At 46.0% G+C, this 23,536-nt stretch overlaps 1 protein-coding gene across 1 annotated transcript in view; it reads left to right on the top strand.

The window, feature by feature from the left end:
* Nucleotides 1–23,536, top strand: part of SCTR (secretin receptor) — a 31,621-nt gene extending 8,085 nt beyond the window's left edge. Inside the window, exons 3-13 of the mRNA XM_034786525.1 lie at nt 3,422–3,532; nt 9,278–9,381; nt 9,757–9,854; nt 11,681–11,813; nt 13,018–13,171; nt 13,270–13,330; nt 16,930–16,999; nt 19,617–19,708; nt 19,841–19,979; nt 20,166–20,207; nt 21,366–23,536. Of these exons, the coding sequence (XP_034642416.1) occupies nt 3,422–3,532; nt 9,278–9,381; nt 9,757–9,854; nt 11,681–11,813; nt 13,018–13,171; nt 13,270–13,330; nt 16,930–16,999; nt 19,617–19,708; nt 19,841–19,979; nt 20,166–20,207; nt 21,366–21,548 (1,187 nt within the window). The 3' untranslated portion in view covers nt 21,549–23,536. The remainder of the gene's footprint in view (nt 1–3,421; nt 3,533–9,277; nt 9,382–9,756; nt 9,855–11,680; nt 11,814–13,017; nt 13,172–13,269; nt 13,331–16,929; nt 17,000–19,616; nt 19,709–19,840; nt 19,980–20,165; nt 20,208–21,365) is intronic.

Below are 23,536 nucleotides of genomic sequence, written 5' to 3' on the forward strand. Positions count from 1 at the left end.
AGTCTGCTCCCCCCTCGCCTCCAGCCGGTCCAGCGCTGGCAGGGTCGGGGTAAGCAGCGGGGCTCTCGGGCTGCACCTCAGCCCAGGGTCCCTCCAGCCAGGGATCCCGCCTCCAGGACCGGTGGGACCCAGGAGGGCAGAGCCGGGGGATCTCCCCGGCAGGGGGCTGAGGAGTGAGGGCAGGGAAGCCCCAGAGGGAGCGGAGCCCCAGAGAGCGGGACGTGGGCCCTGCATGGCAGCACCCCGCCCTCTATGGCCCCGCTGCTGCTGCTGCTTCTGGCCACCCTGCCGCAGTCCCTGGGTCGCTCAGGCCGCTTCGCCCAGCCCTGGCTGCAGCGCTGGGGGGCGGCCTCCCTGCAGCACCTGCAGGTGGCTCTGTGCGCCCCACAAGGCGGCTCCCAGCCTGAGTGTCCCGCACTCGGAGCCTGCCTGGCCCAGCCACAAGGTGCGGGTGCTGCTCCCCGACGCGAACCACAGCGGCCCAGGGTGCCCCCCGTGCAGGACGCGCTGCTGCCGCCAGGGCCGGCTCTAGGTTTTTGCCGCCGCAAGCACAAAAAAAAAAAAAAAAAAAGGGTGGCCGGAATGCCGCCCGTGAAAATGTGCCGCCCCAAGCACCTGCTTGGTTTGCTGGTGCCTGGAGCCGGCCCTGGGTGGACGTACAAGTGCTAACTTTGATGGACGTAGCATGCTAAAAACAGAAGTGCAGCCACTGTGGCGCCTGCGGTGAGGGGCTCTGCCCAAGTAAGTACCTGTGTTTCCAGGTGGGGCTATACTCGGGACGGCTAACCCATCCCATTGCTCTCGTTACCATAGCTACACTTCTATTTTTAGCACACTAGCTAGGTCAAAGCTAGCACCTGTACGTACCCACGCTAGAAATTACATCTCCAGTGTAGGCGTACCCTTAATTACCATGACACTCTTTTTTACACTCCAGTTTATAGGCGGGGGAGATTCTTTCTTGCTTGGAATGTGCTTGGTGCAGGAGAGTGACTGGGGAGGGAGATTATTAGGGAACTGGGATCTTTGTTCACTCTGGCATAATTCAGAGCAGTTATGGGGCTGCTCTAATTTTTGTTAGCTGGCTATTGTTCCAAAGACAGCATACAGCAGATGAAAATCAGCAGAATGCAGCGATGCTCTGCCCTCACTCTGACATGCCTCCTACGCTGGGGTCGGGATGGGTAGTTGCCACAGAAGCCAGTATGCCTGCTTTACAGCAGCTGAGAGATACCGCCTTTCGGAGGCACTTCTCAGCTGGCCAGTTACATCTAGATTCCAACAGCTTCGTGCCACATGAGAATCTGGCCTTATATGTCCAAGGGCAAAAGTAACTAAAAACTTGTTTGTTCTGTCCCCGCATCGTCCCTGGAGAAACCCATCTCCCAATATTACAGACTTGCTGGTGTTAAAGTTGTTATTGTTCTCTGTGAAATGAAGGAGTTAGAACAAAAACAATGAGGAGTCTGGTGGCACCTTAAAGATTAACAGATTTATTTGGGCATAAGCTTTCATGGGTAAAAAACCCCATTCTTAAGGTGCCACCGGACTCCTTGTTGTTTTTGTGGATACAGACTAACAGGGCTACCCCTCTGATACTTGGGAGTTAGAACAGTCTGTTTCACTGATTTTATATCAGCTCTGTTGACACAGAGCTTTTAAACCCAGACAGCACAGCAGATCTCAACATAAACACCCCTGGGGTTAATGTATGGTTTGAGTGAACTGCAGTAGTTAAATTATATTGCTTAGAAATAAACAGTTGCCAGGTCAGATAAACATTCAAGCGGAGGCATTTGTCAGAGCTGAAAGCCATTGGCTGTGAGTAAGCTACTTGTTTCTAAATGTGATCACTGTCATACAGGAAGAAATCAATTGAAAAATGACGAAAGCATTTCTGGAATTTAGAAATGTGTGTTGGTCTGATGGAGGCTGATCCTGTGAGGTACTAAGCACTGTGTAGAAAGTGCCACACACTTTTCTCTCTCTCACGTTTTTTTACAAAAGTCTCATTTTCCTTCTGCATCACAAAACAAAAACAAATTTTGAAATCTGGAAATTTTTCATAAAATGTAATTCTTGTTTTCCAGCCAGCCCCGTTCAACAAGGTGTTCAGCACCTTGCAGGATTGAGCCCTTAGTCTGCAAATGCAGCACCGTGCCAGCTGCCTTGTTTCTCAGTCTGTTACATTGGTGGTGGGAGGGGGAAGGGTGGCTAAAATGAATATAACTGAGTGAAGGCAAGTGTAACTTTTTTCATACACAGATAGCAAAACAGGTCATTTTAATTTGAATGACTTGTACTTAAATGAAGAGAGCATCAAAACAAGAAAGAACAAAAGTAAAGTCTCCGTGTGTGTGTGTGTGTGTGTGTGAGAGAGAGAGAGAGAGAGAGAGAGAGAGAGCACAAAGGGTGTGGGGTGGGTTCTTCTCTGCTAACAGTCTCCAGTCAGAATGTCTGCCAGTCGTTGCAGAGAGCAGAGACCTTAGTGAGTTAAAGATGCAGTACAGAGAAAAAGTCACAACAGTTACATCACTAAATACATTGCAAGTGGGATCTCAAATCAATAAAGGTAGGGCCTCAAATTGAAATAATTGGTGGGAAAGTAGGTTCAAACAGTACAGTCTCAAAGGCATGGCTTGTGCAAGAAATAATGTTGTTAGTCAGCCCTCTGTCAGATTTGACTAGTATTTGGGAGGGAATAATGATCTTTCTTTCCCCCTAACTTGTGACTAGCTGGTGTAATTCGTTTACTTTATAATCACAGTAATTGCTTTTCTAGAATAGCTAAATTAGTTTTGATCTCTTACAGCAGGAAAGCAATCGAGAACCACAGCTGAGCCCAGAATGCTGTACATTAACATTATTCACTCTAACACAATCTCAGCTGTAATGAATGAGGTGTTGAAATGGTAATCAGTATTTACATTTGTACAAGTCTGACATCAATGCAGTATCTTCTGGCTTTTTCTGTAATATAATTTTGTAGCTGTTTAACATATTAGTCAAGGTGTGTATTTTTGTATTTATACAAATGAATTGTGGTATGTAAGTAAAAGACTAGATGCTTTCCAAACGGCAGTTTTAGAAAGGCTGAGGTGACCCAAAAAATTCATTAAACCGTTATTGTGATAGAGGAGTATGGGCCAAGAGCATAATCCAAAACCCATTGAAATCAATGGAATTGACTTCTCTCTGCTTTTGAATCAGGCCCCAGCTCTTCCTCATCCTGATGAAGCAAGTAGTCCAAGGGAGCTAAGGGAACTACCTGTAGCTAGAGGATGAAGACATCATTGTCTTCAATGGAAGCATTAAAGCCTTCAGACTTGCTTTTAAGAGTACAGTACTGAATGTTTTTATTCTCTGAAGATGTGACTGTCCAGGGAATATGGTCAATTTTGCTTCTGTTCTTACAACATAGGCAGATGTGCTGGAATGTGGGATAACACGAGCTGCTGGCCTTCTTCTTCAATTGGACAGACTGTCAATGCTCGTTGTTCAGAATTCTTCCAAATGCTTACTGGAAAAAAAGGTAAAATAAAGTAATTTAAAGGAAAATCCTTTCAAGGGGACACTTTCAGGTCAGATTTCGTTTTTAGAAAACCTAAACTAAGAAAAAATGTTTCCATGTTTTTTAAAGGCCAATGACCAGAATTCTGTGGTGTTTGCAGCCTGAATATTTTCATCATTGTACTAATGCAGGAGAGCTTGAAAATGAAATTGACTAAAAACAAAAATAAAACGAACTACTCTCTTTTTATTGTGGTGATCCAGAAGGCCCAGACAGGGATGAAGAACATTTTTTGTTTTGTTTTTTCATTTCAAAAGACTTATCATTTGAAAATATAACTTATTTTATACCTAATTTAAAAAAGAAAAGAAAAAAGGTTGAAATCGGAACAAAATGTTTGAAATTTTCAAAACAAAATGTTTCAATTGACCCAAACTGTTTTTTGTTTTATTTTCAGTTTGAAAAAAAATCAACTTTTCATCCCGATTCCAAACGGGGAAATCATTTGAAATGTTGAATATTCTCATGGGATGGGAAAACTATTTCCCAGCCAGTTCTACTCACGATGATTTTTGGCTGGAAAAGCAGGAGCCTCTGTATGCTAAAAGGACAGCCACTAATTCAGCCACTAGAGGGAGCTGCTAACACTTGAGAAGGTCCAATATTTAGTCTGTCCAGTAGAAAACAGTAGCATACATATCAAAGTTGGATGGTGATTGGAGTGGAACAGAGGTCAAACATCCAAAGGTTACTATCTGAAATCATGGGTGCATTCTGTTATCTGAAGGAAAGGGAAACCACAACTCTAGCAATTCTAAACTTAATTTGCCTTTAATATAAGGAGTGTCCGAATTGTACTGAGTCACTAATAATAAACAATGATCAAAGTGGGTGGGTTCAAAACAGAATCACAAGACAATGTCCACTAGCATTAAATTTTTTTTAACTCTATTCATTTAGCATCTTGGGTTGAAACCAACAACAGTTTATTTCCAGTGTAGCTACATTCAGTTCTATTACATATACTCTGACTTGTTTGTGACTCATACGTTTAAACTCTTAAACTGCCTACTGCCCTGTCTTATGCAATTTTAAGGGAAAAACCAAATATACACAAGATTTGTTTATTTGCAAGAAAAACAACTCCCAAAAGTTTGCTCTCTTAGCCACTTAGCTACAAAGAATACTGCTAGCCACAAATACAAAAGAACCACGTTAGGGACACTGATGGATCTGAACCAAATCCTCGATCCAAACATCCCGGAGCTCTGGGATCTAGATCTGTATCTGCATCACAAACATCTTGGCTGATCCCTGCCTGTGTAATGAGCTGAAACAAAGGTCAGGACCCAAATATCGTATGAGTGAAGGTCAGATCCAGATCTGAATGTTGAGTCTCACACGCATTCAGGATGGAGTTTCAGCAGAGTATAAAAGAGAGCATGTCATGATTTCCCCAAAATATAAATATTTCCTAAAAAACAAATAGCATCATTAAAATCATACTGATGTACATCAATATTAAATTTCCTCCTTGATTAAGCATCTAAAGCTCTGCACTTTTGTGCACACCCAGCCCCCCACCCCTTTATCATGCCTTGTCCTCTTTGACACACTTAGAGCCTTTCTTGTCAGTTATAGGCCCACTTCTAGGCGTACTTCTAAGCACTGCATTTTGGTTTAACTTAATGTTGCTTATCTCTGTCTGACAGAAACACACCACAGTCTGCTTCTACAGTCAAGGACACGTGCACTCTACTTTGTAGGCAGGCTGAGAGGGAAGGATGGGGTGGGGAGGCGATGGGGAAGATGTGGATTGTCAAGAGATGCTCAAAGCCTGTGTCAGGCATCTTTCTTTCCACCCGATCTTTAAGTGACAGTCTTTTTTCAAGGGTCATAGTAAATTCAGAACAAAATGTAGATGGGCTGTCGGTATATCGGAGTTGTCCTGTCTGGTGCAGCAGCCCAAATGTTGTGCTGATTTATTCTCCATACAATACTACTGACTCCAATGGGGTGCCACAAGGCATGAGCCAGTGCAAAAATCTCACAAGGTGTGCATCTTAGTTGCTTTCCCTTCTCTCCCTTGAGTATTGGAAGGATCTTGCCGGACACTCCTGCTGCAGAAATGTGATAGCTTAACTTAGAATCACTGGAAAAATAGAAACCATGTGATACCATCCAGGAAAACAAAACTTGTCAGGAACCAGCTGTGGTCATTGAGGAGCTGAGTATGGCCTTCTGAGTCATATCCCTGCACTGGAAGAGTACAACAAGAGATGGAGAAGAGCAAGTGGGTTTGTCCTGAGAATGGTTGCTGATGTGGTTGGCATCGATGGAATCCTGACCATACTGAAGTCATTGGGAGTTTGATTCAGTATCGCCAGTATTTTACCCCATATCTCTAGAGCAATGGTTCTCAAACTTTTTTTTCGCGGACCACTTGAAAATTGCTGAGGGTATCAGCGGACCACTTAATGATCTTTCCAAATTTTGTTTGTACTGTTAGCTAACTATTGTAATGCACTTTGGATAAAAACGCTATATATAAAAAACCCTTAATAATAATTAATTTTTTTTGTTCTACAAATAAAAGTACACAACTCATATTTTAATATCAGTAGTCTTACCTTTCTAATGCGGTGGATGTGCCCTCTCTCCCCCGCCGCAGCAGCTCCCGAGCTGGAGCAGGGAAGGAGGGGGGTCTCTCTCTCTCTTTCCCCCACTGCAGCAGCCCCCGAGCTGGGGTTGGAAAGTAGGGCCATCTCTCCCCTGCCACAACAGCCACAGAGCTGGGGCTGGGAAGGAGGGCCGTCTCTCCCTAGCAGCCGCAGCCCTGGAGGTGGGGAAAGTCACCTTTTTCTCTGGCCTGCATGTCCCAGATTCCCCCCACCCCCTCTTCTCATGCCACTGCCTCCTCCCACCTTACATGTGCATCTTCTCCAGGGTCCAGGCACCTTGTTAGTGGAGCCATTCCTGCACGGCTCCACTAATTAGGCTGGTGGCCCTTCATTCTGCCATGTGCGGCCGCCCAGACATGCACCTTACAGGGAACTATCTGCGGACCGCCTGAATGGAGCTCGCGGACCACAGTTTGAGAACCTCTGCTCTACAGCAGATGGGACAGTGGTAGCTCCTGGCTGACAGTTGCACATGGCTATCGCTATTACCCAGACTTTATTTCTTGGCAAAAATACCTTTCTCTTCAGCACACCATGTGGGTTAGATGGCCATAGCAGCAACCAATCACAGTTACTTTTCTCCGGTAATCTGATGTTAGCTTGTAGCTTGTCTAGGCCAAGACCAGGACTTTTTTCTTGTAGTATGAGGTGCCTAATACAAGTTTGAGCACTATGACGTCAATACACTTAACCAAATTCAGTGTGTGATTGGTCCTCTAGAAATTCCACATATAGATTGCTTCTGATTATGCTGCAAATCCCAGCCCACTGTGATTTACCATATGTAAAATCCATACATATGCATGCTCACTAGGGAAAAACTACTGAGGAACATTCCTGTGTATGTAAATTTCAAGGAATGCATCACACTTCAGATTGTAAACTGAGTTCTTGCTGGAAGCCCGCTGCTCAACAGACTGGTAGTACAGTCAAGCAGGTGGTGTTCTTTTTCCACGAGGTAGAAAACCCACAGATATGGTTTACTGCTGTAAGAAGGACTTGTATCAATGTTATAATTCCACAGGACTCAGCTCTCCCCTCCTGCTGGCACACATGCGCACAAATCAGATGTGTTTTCCTTGTAAATCCATAAAAATACACAAATACACACACTCACAGTTGTGTTTTTAAAAGAAGAGATGAGCCATCACTCAGAATCACAGCAGTGATTTCGTACAGATTGAACAGAGCCCTCAGACCTGAGGCACTATTCGTACTATTATGAGCTGGGTGAAACCTTGTTATGGGTTGAGTTAAAACCTTTTTCAGATTGATGTGTAAACACGCCCTTCACTTAAGATAGTTGTAAGAAACACTTCAGGGGTCACACCTAAAATCTAAAAAAGAGAATCTGTCCAGAAACTACCGCCAGGTGGGTGACGGGTTGGGTTCCTCTGGGTATTGTGACCAGGTGTGTGAGAGCACATATGGAAACTGAGAATAGATAAAGACCAGAGAGGCAGAGGGGTGTGTGTGTGTATGTGTGTGTGTGTGTTGGGCCGGCTCCAGGCACCAGCGGAGGAAGCACGTGCCTGGGGTGTGTGAGAGCACATATGGAAACTGAGACAAGACAAAGAACAGAGAGGCAGAGGGGTGTGTGTGTGTATGTGTGTGTGTGTGTTGGGCCGGCTCCAGGCACCAGCGGAGGAAGCACGTGCCTGGGGCAGCACATGCTAAGGGGTGGCATTCCGTCCATTCTTGGGGTGGTACTGACCGGGTGTTTTTTTGTTTTTCTTTTGCTCCGGCATTTCGGGTGGCAGTCTGAGCAGCTTTTTTTGTTGCTTGGGGCAGCAAAAATGGTAGAGTCGGCCCTGTGTGTGAGAAAGCCAGAGTCAGGCAGCAGGCTAGCCTGTGAGTGCAGTGTGACCCTGAAAGGGGCTGGGGAGAGAGAGAGAGCAAGCTTTTGGGTCTGTTAGCTACAGAGGCTTGGGGCTGTGAGCTAGGAGACTGCTCCTCTTGGTTCTGGTTCCTCCTGTGTTCAGAGGAGCAGGACTTCATGCTCTCCTTGTGGCTAAACAAGGGAAAAATACCAGAATCTATCAGTTTCTAGTTCCAATTGGAGCATCCCGAGGGCCCCAAAATATAACTAGCCTCTCAAGTCAAAAAGGGGCAACAGTATTCACTGCTGCAAATCAAACATCTTGTCCTCTCATCAGACAGAGATAAACAATCAGACCTTTGAGCTAGGGATCTTCAGGAAAATATCAAACTTCTCCAGGGCATGAATCTGTGGTGCAATGAGTCACCGATTTGCTGTTCCCAGAACACAAACCAGCAAACACCAGATGTACAGAACAGCTTTGCTTATTTATGTTTCAATTAATAAAATGCACCCGTCACAACTGTCCCTGGATGTGTGAACAATATCGTAAGAACCACACAATACATTGGACAAATATCAATATAATTAACTCGCCGCCTCATCAATAAACTGCATGCACTATGCACTGTAATTCTCTTTCCTCCCCGCCCTGAGAAAAAAGACTGAAGAATTGGTGGGCTTTGCACTGGGCCCCTAAAAGTTAACAGACTCAGTCCCTGAACTCCAGAGTCAATGTCCATGGCTGAGAATCACATCTCCAGCTCCCAGATGTTCAAGACTAGGGACTGTTAGTTGAAACACCTCAGCTGATCTCAGTTGTTGTGACGACACAGATGCAGAGAAGCATATGTATAGCCCACAGCCAAACAGTATAGGGCTGTAGGGTCTGGTCTAGCTCCCACTGAAGCCAATAGCATAACTCCCATTAACTTCATTAATCCAGGATTGTAGGCCTGATCCAAAGCTCATTGTGGCCAATGGAGTTTTCCATTGACTTCACTGGGCTTTGGATGAGGCTCCTAGCCCTTCTAGACACTTAGGTGATTCATTTGGCTTCTGTTCAGCTACTAGCTACATCAAAAAGATGCTCACACCGATAGCTGCATTTCACCTGTATTATGCTGTCTGCACTCTGAGAAGGGAACTATTCTGCATGCTGTTGGAACACTGCCATTTGCTCGTTACTGATCAGCAGGTGGAATAGTCATCCTGGTACAGTTGGGAGGCATTACACCTTGCTTTGTTACTGCTGCCACAATACAGGTTTTGTGCATCGAAACTGCACCAGTGAAGGGTGGTCAGAGACATTCCCAAGACCTGATGTTGCTTGTGGCTATGACGTGAACGACACTGCCAATGAGGAGAGAGTGAGTCTGATTTATTGTTTGTAAGTTACAGTTTGTTGCTTCATGAAACAATGGTCTCAGGGGAGAGATATTCCAAACTAGTAGCAGAGAGAAAGGATGGTGTTTGCAGTTCAAGTGTGAGATTGGGAGTCAGGTGGCGGGGGTCTGTGTGTATGTGTCTGTCTGTCTGTCTGTCCGTCCATCCCAGAAGATCCTCCAGTTTGCACACCGCACTCCTTCCCCAAAGTAGAATACCTGTGTTTATGAAAAAAATATAGATGTGAAACAATACAAAGAAAGAAAGTGGATGCTCGTTTCGTAACACGTCAAAATGGGCTGATTTCCAGGAGATATTTAAAACTTAAAGCAAAGATTCAAATGTATGTCTCTTTACAGCGCATCTACTTCATGAAGCTGAAGACCATGTACACAGTTGGATATAGTACTTCCCTTGGGACTCTGACGGTAGCCTTAGGAATCCTGGCCTCATTTAGGTGAGGGGAAGTTCTATGCTGTTTGTTTGCATTTGTTCGGAACTGCTGATTAATCCATAGAAGCCCCACATTCCTTTGTTTGCTTTCAGATGAATTTAAATGGTGACATTTTCAAAATTGTTATAGAAATCGGAGCTGGAAATGCACTCGGGGTCACTAGTCCATCTCCTGTTAGTGCAGGATTCTTCCCCATAGCATGTTTTTTCTGTGCTTTTGCCAGGCTGGTTTCCAAGGTTGGCGCTGCCACCATATACTTCCCTTACGAGACTAGTACATATTTTAATAGTTTTCCCCACAGGAAATTTTTTCTTTGCTATTCAGCCTAAATTTCCTTTTTTAAATGCATTTTTGGGGCCTAAATCTGGAGTAACTGCATTGGCTGCAGTACAGTATTTCAGATTTATACAAGCGTGACAGAGTACAAATTTGAGCCCCGGGCATGTATAATTTATGTACACCGGAGGCTTGATTTTGTTGTTTACTCAACCAAATAAACTTCATTTATCATAAATAATGTATCAGTAAAGTGCCTTCGGAACCCAAAATGCTTTGCAAACTATAGTCCGTCCTAAGCCTCCAGGCACAGATTTCCAATTGGCTGCTGGGGGATTCAGCACGTAGTGGGTTTGTGGGTACAAGTCCAGAATCTAGACAGCACCACTGATGTGCAACCAGCTTTGGGTGGGGGGCAGCAGCTTGGCGCACATCACAGTTCAGGATGTGCGGGGAGGGGAAATTTTGGCCAGAGCTATTACAGATATTACCCTCAACTTTTATGGCTATGTCCTGATATCATCCCTGTAAGAGCAGACATGATTTTGTTTTTTCAGATTTTCTCGAAAGGAAACCCTTGGGGTGGGTAAATTGCATGGAATTAACACTGATGTCCCTTTGAAGGACAAAGGGCTGAGTTGATTCTCCTAGGCTTTGAATCTGTAGGCCCTGGTAGCCAGGGCCGGCTCTAGGTTTTTTGCCGCCCCAAGCAAAAAGATTTTTGGCTGCCCCCCACCCTAGCCTTGGGCTCCCCCACACAGACCCCTGCCTCCCCAGCCCTGGGCTCCCCCCCACCAGTGCTGACTCCGTCGCTCCCCCCCTCACCTCCAGCCGGTCCAGCGCTGGCAGGGTTGGGGTAAGCAGCGGGGGTCCCGGGCCGGGCCGTGCCTCAGCCCAGGGTCCCTCCAGCCAGGGCTCCTGCCTCCAGGACCGGCCGGGACCCAGCAGGGCAGAGCTGGGGGCTGCCCCAGCAAGGGACTGAGGAGCTGGCGCAGGGTAGCCCCAGAGGGAGCGGAGCCCTGGAGAGTGGGACGCAGGCCCCACACGGCAGCGCCCCGGGCACCGGTTCCCACTATGGCCCCGCTGCTGCTGCTGCTCCTGGTCGCCCCGCCGCAGTCCCTGGGTGGCTCGGGCTGCTTCGCCCAGCCCCAGCTGCGGTGCTGGGGGGCGTCCGCCCTGCGGCACCTGCAGGCAGCTCCATGCGCCCCGCACGGCGGTCCCCAGCCCGAGTGTCCCACGCTTGGAGCCCGCTCAACCCAGTCACAAGGTGTGGGTGCCGCTCCCCGACATGGGTGCCGCTCCCCCACAGCGGTCCCAGGGCGCCCCCGCGCTACTGATGGCAGGGCTGGCTCTAGGCTTTTGCCACCTTAAGCTAAAAAAAATGATGGCCGGAATGCTGCCTCTGAAAATGTGCTGCCCCAAGCACGTGCTTGGTTTGCTGGTGCCTAGAGCCGGCCCTGCTGGTAGCCTAGGTCTTTGAAGCCTGCTTAGATCAATAAGCCATCCCCTTTCTAGAAACATAACTTCATGAGATTTCTCTCTTTTGGGTACAGAAGACTCCGTTGTACGAGGAACTACATCCACATGCATCTGTTTACATCCTTCATTTTCCGAGCCTTGTCAAACTTAATCAAAGACGCCGTTTTGTTTTCTTCTGAGGACATTAACTACTGTGGGGCACATACGGTAAACCCCCAGACTTCCAGAATCTTCAGTTCCCCACCCTTCCACTGGAATTTCACCAAGGCAATTTGTAAGGAAATGCTTATGCATGAAAGATTCCTTGGTCTTTCCTTTACATAGAGAGTTACTGGAGAAGAAAGTGTTGTCTTATCATATAAAAGCACCTCTCTCTCTCCCTCTTGTCACTTTATTGTGCATGTTAATTGTGTCAAGCTGAAATTCTCACCATCTTTTACAACTTTGGGCTAGACATTGGTTTTATTCTCTCCTCCCAAGGAAGAATCCAAATGAATGGGGGAAGTGCTCTGAGAACTCTGGGAAATCCTGGCTTCATTGAAATCAATAGGAGTTTTGCCACTGATTTCGATGAAGCCAGGATTTCACCCTCTGAGCTGAATCTTGCAGAGGGTCACAGGCTTTCTGTCCTCTCTGTGTGTGATTGGGTGGGAGATGGTCACATGGAAGAGGAAAAGGGAGCACTCATTCGACATGCAGAGCCTGCCCTTAGCTCATCTGCATAGGCAAGAAACCTTTATCCATGGCTGTCTTAGGAGGCACGAAGCCATAAGCTTCCTCCTCTGCAGTGATGCACTATTCCCTCCCCCTTCCAAGGGGGTAGAGGCCACGGAAAGAGAGTCAAGGCTACATCTACTCCCCAGTTCAGCCTCCCCACACCAAACCCACGGAGCTCTAACCACCTGTCAGCTATGAGGATGGCTTCAACCTAGTAGGGTGGGGAAAAGGTTTTGCTCTCTTGCATATTCATGATCCATTCAATCCTTGGCCTCTCTACTGAGGTTGCCAAATTAAGGGACCAGTGAGTACCAGCATTTGGCAACTCTCTTAGGTACTTATACAGCCCCCATTACGATACAGCCTGAGAATCTCACAGTCTTTAATGTATTTAGCCTCACAACACTGCTGAGAGGTTATTATCCCTGTTTGACAGATGGGGGACAGAGAGAGACAATGTGACTTGCCCAGCACAGGAAGTCTATGACAGAGTAAGGAAGTGAACCGATCTTTCTCAAGTCTCCTACCCACTGGACCCCCCTTCCTTTCCTGTCAATACCTGGAGTGAGCCCACCAATCTGTTTCAATATTGGATACCAAAAATGATTGTGCATCCATGTTTACCTTCTGACTCTCTGCAGGAAGATAGATGAAGATGCAACAAAAGCTAACGATACTCTCTCTGTTTCCTCAGATTGGGTGTAAACTCGTCATGATCTTCTTTCAGTATTGCATCATGGCTAACTACAGTTGGCTTCTTGTGGAGGGACTGTATCTCCACACCCTTCTGGTCGTTTCTTTCTTCTCGGAAAGGAAGTTCTTCTGGTGTTTCATCGCCCTGGGATGGGGTACTGTTTGGTTATCTTTTCAGTCAAAATAATGGTTGGGTGATTGTTGATTTATCTGTGAGAGGTTTATAGAACAATAACTGGATTTTCCATCACAGGCATCCCAACCATATTTGTTATAGCATGGTCCGTCACCAGGCACCTATGTGAAGATACAGGGTAAGCCATTTTAATTAAATACAAGTTTTACTCAATAAGGGAACATGCAACATAAACGTCTAAGAGGCAGCTGCATCGATTATTTGCCCATTGAAAGCCTCGTCAGCTGTTATTACTGTTTAACCCTAGTGAATCAAACTCCACTTTGCTGAGGTTCAGTTAGCGCCTGAAGGCTGTGCAGATACTTAAACCCTGATTGAGAATTGTGACGTTAGGGGGTTCACCCAGACTGGTAAGGGGGTTCTGTCACCTCTTGCCCTGTAGCCCTGGGAACTTCTGTGCTGTGCAGCCTTAGCTCAGAGCCCTGACACCAGCAGCCTGCTCACCGCACAGGGACCTCATCTTGGCTTCCAACGGCCTGACTACTCCCTGCAGGGTGACACCAACAGCCCACAACCATCCCCCCTGCAGCATCCAGTCCCTCTCACTGGACCCTTACAGAAGTTAAGTTCACTGTTTCCAAGGAGGCAGAGCACACACCAGCATAGGTATTGGAACTAGAGGTGATGGGGGTGCTACTGTACCCCCTGGCTTGAAGTGGATTCCATTATACAGTAAAAGCTATTTTATGCACTTCACCAATCAGAAAGCTCTATAAACTGGCATTTCTGATTTTCAGTGACATTCCGGTTTATAGTCTGGTTGGCGCGGGGCCAGCAGGGAGTTGGGGCGTGGGAGGGGATGCGGGGCAGGGCTCTGGGAGGGAGTTTGGATGCAGGAGGGGACTTGGGGAAGCAGGTTGGGGTGCAGGAGGGGGTGCGGTGTGCCGGATCCAGGGGCCGCTCACCTCAGGTGACTCCCTGCAAGCGGCGACCTGTCCCGGCTGCTCCTAGGCGAAGGCACGGCAGGCGGCTCTACATGCTGCCCCCACCCTGCCCCGAGTGCTAATTCTGCAGCTCCCATTGGCTGGGAACTGCGGCCAATGGGAGCTGCGGGGGCGGCACCTGCGGGCAGAGGCAGCACGCAGAGCCACCTGATCTGCCTAGGAGCAGCCGGGACAGGTCACCACTTGTGGGGAGCCACCCGACGTGAGGAGCCTCCGGATCTAGAACCCCACATCCCCTCCTGCATCCAAACTCCCTCCCAGAGCCCACGCCCCGCACCCCCTCCCGCATCCCATCCCCCAGCTCCGCACCGCCTCCCACACCCAAACTCCCTCCCTTTTAATTAACTGGCATTTTTCACTTATTGACAACCCTTATTCCCCCAACACGCCAGATAAAACAGCTTTTACTGTATACAGGGTTTACAGCTTGGTTCAATGGCTCTCAACACTCCCACTATACTAGTGGTTCCAACACCCCTGCACACCAGCCTGGTAGTTTAGCTGAGGACTTCACCCTTTCTTTTAATACACAGCACTGAGATGGAGTTGTACTAAAACGAGAATAAGCGTATTGACAAAGAACAGATATTTAAGTGACAATAAGTAGGACTAGAAGATACGGGTATGGTAACAAGTGCAAGAAAACCAAATATGCTTTCTAGTGACTAAAACCTCAGCAAGTTACAATCTTTGCCTAAGCAGGTTTTCTCACCTATAGTCTGTTGCAGCTGCTCTTGGTTTTTAGGCCAAGAAGATCCACATTTGATGAGCTCAAAGGGTGCTGCTTCCCCTTTGTCCCCTAGGTGATGGATGCCAAAAAGGCTCTTCTTCTGCTTATATTTCCCAGCGTGTAGTAGTTTTGGGCCGCAGTTCGGCCCTCAGCGGGGCTGTGGGGTAGCCCACCACCTAGCTACAGTCAGGAAAGAGCCCCGAGCCCCCAATCAGGGTGGGGCAGTACTCACACAGTCAGGCAAATACCCAGGTCCTTAAGCAGGGGCTGGGTCAGAGTTTGAAGCAGCCCAGGCCCTAGGTCAGGGCGGGGCAACAATCCAAGAGTCAAGCAAATACCCAGGCCCTTAAGCAGGGGCTGGGTCGGGGTTTGTAGCAGCCCAGGCCCTAGGTCAGGGCGGGGCAGCAAGCAAATAGTCAGAGGCCCAGCCCTTAAGCAGGGGCTGGGTCGGGGTTTGTAGCAGCCCCCAGCCTCTCTAGGCCAGGGAAAAAGGGGGGAGTCTGCCACCCAAGGAGTGGGTGGCAGGGGGGACGCAGGCCCTCCCACTCCACTGCGTCCCAGCCTGGGGCCCTAGCAGTGACGGAAACTCGCTGCTGTCAGTGGGGATCCTGGCACACACTGACATCGGTTCTGGCAGTGCAGCAGCCAGACTGGGGTCGGCTGCCCCCGGGCTACTTCCACACTCCCCCTCGTACGGTACCTGGGCCGTCTTAGTGTCGTCGGTGCTCTCCACCAGCATGAGCTCCTCCTCGGGGTAGCTGGCATGGGGCAGGTTAGCCAGTCCTCCTTGGGATAGCTGGCGAGAGGTAGGCTTGACCGGCCCGGTGAGTCAGCAGGCCGCTTGCGGCCTGCGGCTGTTTCCCAAGCGGGAGCTCGGCCACGGACGTCTGCTCTCTCCGCCGGCCTGGGCTCCACTGAGCTCTGCAGGCGGGCTTTTACACTTCCGGGTCGGGGCCGTGACCTCGGAGGGGCGGGCGCTGGACCCGGTGGCTCCGCCCACGTTGGAGTTAGGGGCGGTTCGGCCCTCAGCGGAGCTGTGGGGTAGCCCACTGCCTTGCTACACAGAGCCTGTTGTCTCTGTTTCAAGATCCAAGAAGAGCTACTGGGGTTCCAGTTCCATCTCCCGTTGTGATCATTAAGCGGTATCCACAGACACACACACACACACAAACACACACGGCCTGGTTGTTTAGCTTGCTGGCTTTGTTTCCCTTCTATGCAGATGTACTTTTCATTGTTCTTTGAGGTATTACATTGGAGACACACGAAAACGGTGAAATAACATTCCTTTGTCTTGGACAGGCTGGGCTTATGCACTGTTTGCAAAACACCTTTTAAGACCATATTTCCAGCACACCTCCATAGTTCTTTATACAACCCCCTGTACATACATTGTGCAATGATATTAATGACCGGCGGGTTACTGGTTTGTCTATGACACCTTCCATGATACCTTTTAGAAACAGATGATGACCAAGCGTGTTGTGGCAATGAGTATGTCTGGCCTGATGGAAGTTATTGTATGATGTGCCCTCTGCCAGATGGCACTGAGGGACTCAGTATGCACCAAATGATTTAAAACTCTTTTTAAATGGGGTTCGTCTACAAAGGCAGCCAAGTTTTTCAAACCTAGTGGATGCCCCCTTTAAAGCCACCTGGCCTTCTCTTTTTGCACTCCAGTAACAGACTTGGAGCACAGCCATTTCAAAGCCCGACTTTGTAGCTGATTTGTAAGAACAATGAAACCTCGTTTCTTTGATGGCTTCAGGTGTTTTCCCCAAGGCTTTTGGATAAATAGGATTGTACTTCATTTTAAGGGCAATATGTCATTTGGCTAGTCCAGATGCAATCTAGCCTCATTGAAGTTTTGCCACTGATGTCAGTGGGCACAGGAGTAGGCCCTGAATGGAAATTATTTAATATTGTGAAAAATGCAATAGATACCTATTTGAAGAGCTAAGAAATTAAGACCCGGTGTGAAAGCAGTTGGCATTTGGGGATCTAAAAAGTACATCTTTTTTTTTTTTCTTATTATTATTACAGGTGTTGGGACATTAATACCAATGCTGCTATCTGGTGGATCATTAGAGGCCCTATAGTCCTGTCTATTTTTGTAAGTCTGTTCTGTAACAAGTGCTTGCAAAGTGCATTTCCAAATGTTGTGAAATCAAAGATCACCCACTTGACATGTTTTAAAACTGTTTGTCAAAAGATTTTAAACATGTGCCTTAACTGGCGTGATACAACCTCAGTGACTTTCGCTTAGTAGGAGTCAGCATCTGTAACTAATGCCTTAGGGCTAACTTTACAAAGAAAGCTCTGAGCTTCCTTCCAAGAAGCAAAAGCCTAAGGGGGATCAGGTTTCCACATCCTGCTGATTTCACATGAACTTCAACTGGCTTGTGGAAGCTTGTTTTGCATTGTTCCATGGGAGGCTCTGGAGGAGAAACAAAAGGGCCGAAGCTTTCAGCACAACAGTCGTTTTGCCTACGCTCCGACACTGCCTCGCTCAGCAAAGCGCAAACCAACTTGCTTTGGACCACACAGCCACCAGTTTTAGCTTTTCAATATGAATCCCGGGCCAAATTCTGCCCTCATTCACACCCAGGCAACTCTCTTGACCCCACAAAGTTGAATGGAAGGCTGGACAACTGGGCAAGCCAATCAGAAAACTTAGCAGGACCACAGCATTTCTTTGCATTGACTGCAACAACCTACATTCAGACTAGATGGGGTGAGATTTAAATTCCAGCCAGATCAGGAAATTCAGCAATAAAGTGACAAACTTAACTGTGTATTGTGGCAGAAGGGGGTGTCTCTCCTAGAGCAGCACAAAGCACAGCTATGAAGATAGCTCACATACACTGAAATGCAATAACATTTTAATGGATAAAAATAAGGAATCACTCATTTAACAAATCTACAGCACACAAAAGGGCATTCCAATCTGCAATGTCCACTGGGGAAAACACAAAAAGGTTCTCCTTCATGTTTCCTCAAATTAATCTGAGACCCCTAATATAGGGCATTACATTTAATACTGTCTGTATGTGTAGGAAAGGGTTAAAAGCGACAGTGCAGCGGCATGATAAGGAAGCCACTGCAGCTGAGTAAATTAATGGGTCACTAGCTGCGTAGTGGATGGAGCACAGAGTATCCACGTTGGGAGAGGTGATGTGAAACATAGATAAGCTGAATTTTATTTCTCCATGCTCCAGTCTGGTTTACACTACTTCTTACCAAGAAAGGAGAACTGAATCTGTATCTCACTATATCATATTATTTCTACTCTTTGTCTGCAGGCTAAATGAACAGAGAAAGATATTGCTTCCCTTTCCCACTGCCCAAGAAGCCGATCAGCATTTTTAGTTGGTTTTCCTCCTTGTGGAGGAAAATGAAAGCATTCCTACAATGGTTATCAGTATGAAGCCTGCTTTGCCTGTAGTTAATGTGGATCCAGTATCTAAGATCCCCGATATGCAAAACAAATGGTATCTGTAACAATGATTGTCAAAGGATAACTTTAATGGCTTCCTCTGAACATCTTCACTTGTGTCTAATCAAGCTGGGGCAATCAGCTGGCCCCCTAAAAGCCAAATTTTGAACAGGAGATATTTGAAAATTGTGGCAACTATTCATTTTACCAGAGTGCATCACCTCCCTTTTCTTTGGTGATTTGTCTTGAAGTTTGAATAATGAATTCTGTCCACTATTTAGTTGTGTCTGGATGAAATTAACCCCTTGGCAGAGGGACAGCACAGGGCCTATGTGCTGCTTAAGTCTTCAAAATAGGGATTAAGTAGGATTTAAGTGATGCATAGGTGGCACACAGGTGAATGTCACCCTCTAGGACAGTGGTTCCCAAACTTTAACAACCTGTGAACCCCTTTCACTAAACTGTCAAGTTTCGCAAACCCCCTTCTAAAAATAAATATTTCCAGGGATTTTCTCCTTTATCAGAGTATAAATTATAAAAGCAGTGATCTTGGAAATATAACATTTGTTCTTATCATATACTTATTCCACACTATTATTAATTATTATTTATCATTACAGTATTTTTATTACATTATGAAAACGGCAACACTCTTCCAAGATCTCACTTTCGTAGCTTGTATCACTTTGCATAAGCCTGTTATAAGAAAAGGCTCCTATGTTTCATCAAGGAGTATCAGATGTGAAACAGCATGAAGGTATTTAAGAAGCCAACTCAAAGAGTTCCTCCTACACAAGCATTCAGGTCTTGAGCAGTCCAGGCAAACAATGCACGTTACAACAAAGCTTGTTCTTCATAATAATTTAAAAAACAATACTAGCTGCCTATTTAATTATAAAATCAGCAAAAAATATCCACCTCCCTTTCCATTTCTTATAAGGAGTCTTGAAGTTTAAATCTCCTCAGTGTGATAGGCTTGCTTTGATCTGCTTAGCTCTTGGAAGCTCAGGGGCTCCAGGCTGCTGGCCTCATGCTACCCGGGGTTCCTAGGGACAGCTCTGTCCGCCATTAGGGATTTTTTTCCCAAGAACACCCTGTAAATTTTGTGAACCCCCAGGGGTTCACAAACCCCAGTTTGGGAACTACTGCTCTAGGAGCACCTAGAGATTAATGTAGTTAGATAAATCAGATGGGTAAAGCCAGCCTGCAGGTCCCGTGTAGGGCACAGCAGTGTGCTGCTAATAAGTGATTTCAATAGTCTGACGTCTGTCATCCATGTTTGTTGTTCTTACAGGTTAATTTCATTCTTTTTGTAAATATTTTAAGAATCTTAATGAGAAAGCTCAAATCGCCAGAAGGAAGGGGAAATGATTTCAACCAATACAAGTAGGTTATCTCTTTACTATTTAATATATATATATAATTAATATATTTATATATATATAAACACCTCACCTTTAAATAGTTCCCTTTTCTCCCAGTTTACAATATCATCTTCCTGTTTATTTCTACTCCTAGGAGACTTGCAAAATCAACACTCCTTCTCATCCCCCTTTTTGGAATTCACTATATCATCTTTGCTTTTTTCCCTGAGGACGTGAACAGCGGCACGATGGAAATTCAGCTGGTTTTTGAATTAGGACTCGGATCATTCCAGGTGATATTTGGCATCTATCATCTTTTAATCAAAGAAAGGACATTTCCCTCCCTTTCTAATATCCCAGCTGCAGCAGTAGAAGCAAGATACTTGATCTGCTTTTACATTTTTAAATCAATTCTAATCTGGAAAAACTGCCCCCAAAATACTAAATCTGGTTATTGATATGGTTCTGTTATTTTACAGGGCTTTATTGTGGCTGTGCTGTACTGTTTTCTCAATGGTGAGGTGAGTTTTCTGCATACACAGCTCCTATTAAGTTATGCATCCACTCAAGCTTACTGCAGCAATGAGCATTAGTTCAAATTATTTCTTCGCATGTGAATTCCCTTATACTTCATCTGTCAGCCTGCTGCCCATTTGCCCAGCTTCTCCTCTGAAGTTCTCCACAGTCTTCTTTAGACTTGAGTAACCTATGTAAGTATGTACCATCTGCAAACCTTGCCACCTCTTCGTCCCCCAAACCTTTCCCCCGGTTATTAAACACCAGGCCTGGGAGGGAACATGAGAGCATCCTGTTAATCATTGGCCAGACTGAAAACTGACCATGTATTCCTACACTTTGGTGTCTGTATCTAAACTAGGTTCTAATACACAGCAATACTTTACCTGTCACCCCATGACTGCTTAGTTCTCTTAATTGCCTCTTGTGAGAGAATTTATCAAAAGTTTTATTAGAGTCCAAATAAATTATGTCATCTTAGATCTTTGAGGCAGGGACTCTTTGTTCTGTGTTTGTACAACACCTAGCACAATGGGGTCTTGGTCCATGACTATGGGTCCTAAGTGCTACCTCAATTACTGCAGAGTCGGAAACAATTTTCCCATCCCAAGAGAATTTGAGATTTCAAAAACTTTTCCCCATCCCAAATCTAGCCAAAAAATCAAAATCTCAAATGTTCACTAATTGAAAATCTGAAAAACAATTTTGGATCAAGTCAATCAAAATGGTTCCCTTAAATATCAACCTTGAAAAAAAGAAATTATAAAATCAACTTACATTTCTAAATGAAAAAAGCCATTTCAAACACAAAAAGGGAACTTTTCATTCTGAAAATGTCAAAACAGGGTGTTTTCATAATTTAGAAACTTTAAAAAAATTAAAAAATGGGAAATTTGTCAAAGACCCTTACTCTTTTCTGAAGAAAAAACCTTTGTTCAGAAAATTCCCAACCAGCTCTAACCGCAATACAATAAAATAATAGTATCCAGTATCTACCTCCATTCTTAAATTCGGGGTTAAATAAAGAGTACCTTGTGTGGAACAAACATAAGCTTTGGATAAGGGGAACTGTCTCTCCTTTTCCCATTGTGCTGAGTCCCTGTAAAAATGCAAGGTTCTACACATACTCGCTGACCAAAATATTCTGTGACTTCACTGCTTAGGTTCAATTGGAAATTCACAGAAAATGGAGGCAGTGGCATTTAAGCCAACACATTCGCTTGAATCAGCACCACAGCTCTTCATCCAGTAACGGAGGAAGTGGTTCCACCCAGGTGATGCAGATGATGAAGCCCAGCCCTCAAGAGCAAAAGAGGCAGACTATCCAGAAGTCAAGTGTAATTTAGAAAAGTGCAGTCCAGGGCTAATTCTGTCCTAAGATATACATGGGCAACTCCCATGGGCTGCACCAGGAACTTCCTGAATGTATCCGAAAGCAGAACTTGGCCCTCAGTCAACTGTTCTTGCAGCAGATCTGTTTGTCTGTATCCTGTATAGCGGTATTACTACTATGGTTATTTTGCAAGGATTCTGCTCTCTGCCCCCCCTCCCCGCCCCTTTCTGGTTCCATGACAGCTAAAACCAGATTATATACAACATTCATTGTACCTACATTACTTGAAGGTACTGAGAAAACATCTGGAGCAAAAGCTGCAAACATTTGAAATGAGGTGCCTGGGTCATATCCTAGGAGGGACAAGGCTAGATAAAGTAAGAAATGGTGACATCCGTAGCGCTTGACGACATTCATTAAAGAGCACCGATTACAATGGATTAGCCATGTTGCTAGAATGACCACACACCAACTGACTAAAACTGTTCTCTATAGAAGAGTGCACAGTGAGAGGCTGTGGACATCCAAGGAGAGAGGTATAACACAGTGCATAAAACCACCCAGCCAACTACTCAACAGGCTCAAATGGCAACTCAAACCAAACATCGATGGAATCTTCTCAGACCCTCAGCCCTACCCAACCTTGGCGCTGGAAAAAGGAGACGATGATGATGATTCACCTTGTGTGATGAGTCAGCCTTGAGTTACCTCTGAAACTGAGCTTGCTTAAACCTAATCAGTCATCCCTTAGCCAGAGAGTGTGATGAGTCATCAGAGGCAATTACCTGCAGATCTTGTGATAAGACCCAGGACATTCAACCAGGGTTCAGCCAATCCACAGGTGAGGACCAAGGCAGGTATATAGGCCCCTAAGGGACATAGTCTCTCCAGTCTGCTCAGTGTCACTATCTGGCTGGGATCATTCCCATTGCCTTGTAGTTCTGTGTTGCCGACCAAGCCGTGGGCGGTCAGACCTAATGGTGAGGGCGAGAGTTCATCTTACCACTAAGAGCTGGGTCCCAGGTGGGTGGAGGGTCACTACTGGAGACACAGAAGCCAAATGCTAGAACTAAAGGGTATGGTATGCGCTGAATGGCTGTGGGGCCCAGGCTTATAAGCAGGACTGTTAAAGCAGCAGCCCATCGGGGCTGTGGCACTCTGAGTTCTAAGGCGGTCCAGCGAAGCTCACTAGTTGCCTACCAGCACAATTGGTCAGGGAGAAAGCCAGCATCTGTTCCTGGCTGGTCTGAACCCCGACATTCTGACAGACTGCTCTTGCTCCAGCTAGTCCTCACCCCTGCTTCAGTGCCTGTTTCTATGCTAACTAGACTCTGCTCCTGCCTCAGCTGGGTGCCTGGCACTTCTGACACCTTGATACACTCGGTAATTCCTTCTTCCTGTAACATGGCTTCCTTCCACTCCATTGTGGCTGGGTTGGGCTCATGATTATAAAATGTTTCATATTTCTTTTTCTGTTGAAGGCTGGACTGTAGATATGATTCTGCTTTGCAGGATGAAGGTTGTACAATATATTCTAAAGCACCATATTAGTTAAAGATGTAGAATTAGTTGTTTAACCCTTTGTTTCAACCTTTAAAACTTGTCTGTCTTTAAAATCTCCCAGTTGTAGATTAAATGTGCTGGGAAGGCTAGGGCTTGGTCCAGCTGTTGTTTCTTTCCTACTATGTATCCATTGTCTAGCTAGGTTTCAATGGCATCAGAATAAATGGGAATAGTTTTCTTCCCTTCAACTGTTCTAACAATGCAGTTATCAGAAAACAACGCAATTGTATTGTCTGGGTTAATATGATCACTTGAACTGGTAGAAGCAGAGACTCATTCTGACAAGTTCCCATACTAGCTCCCCGTTCCTCCAAATTAAAAAAAAAAAAAAAAAGCCTTCAACATTTAGACTGTTGTGTCTATACTTGTGAGATCTGCCTCTCTGGTCTTCCAAGTGAAGGCAGGGGAAAGTCTTTACAAATTCTGCCTTATAGCATA

This window comes from Trachemys scripta, chromosome 11 (assembly GCF_013100865.1).
Source record: "Trachemys scripta elegans isolate TJP31775 chromosome 11, CAS_Tse_1.0, whole genome shotgun sequence".
Lineage (NCBI taxonomy): Eukaryota > Metazoa > Chordata > Testudines > Emydidae > Trachemys > Trachemys scripta.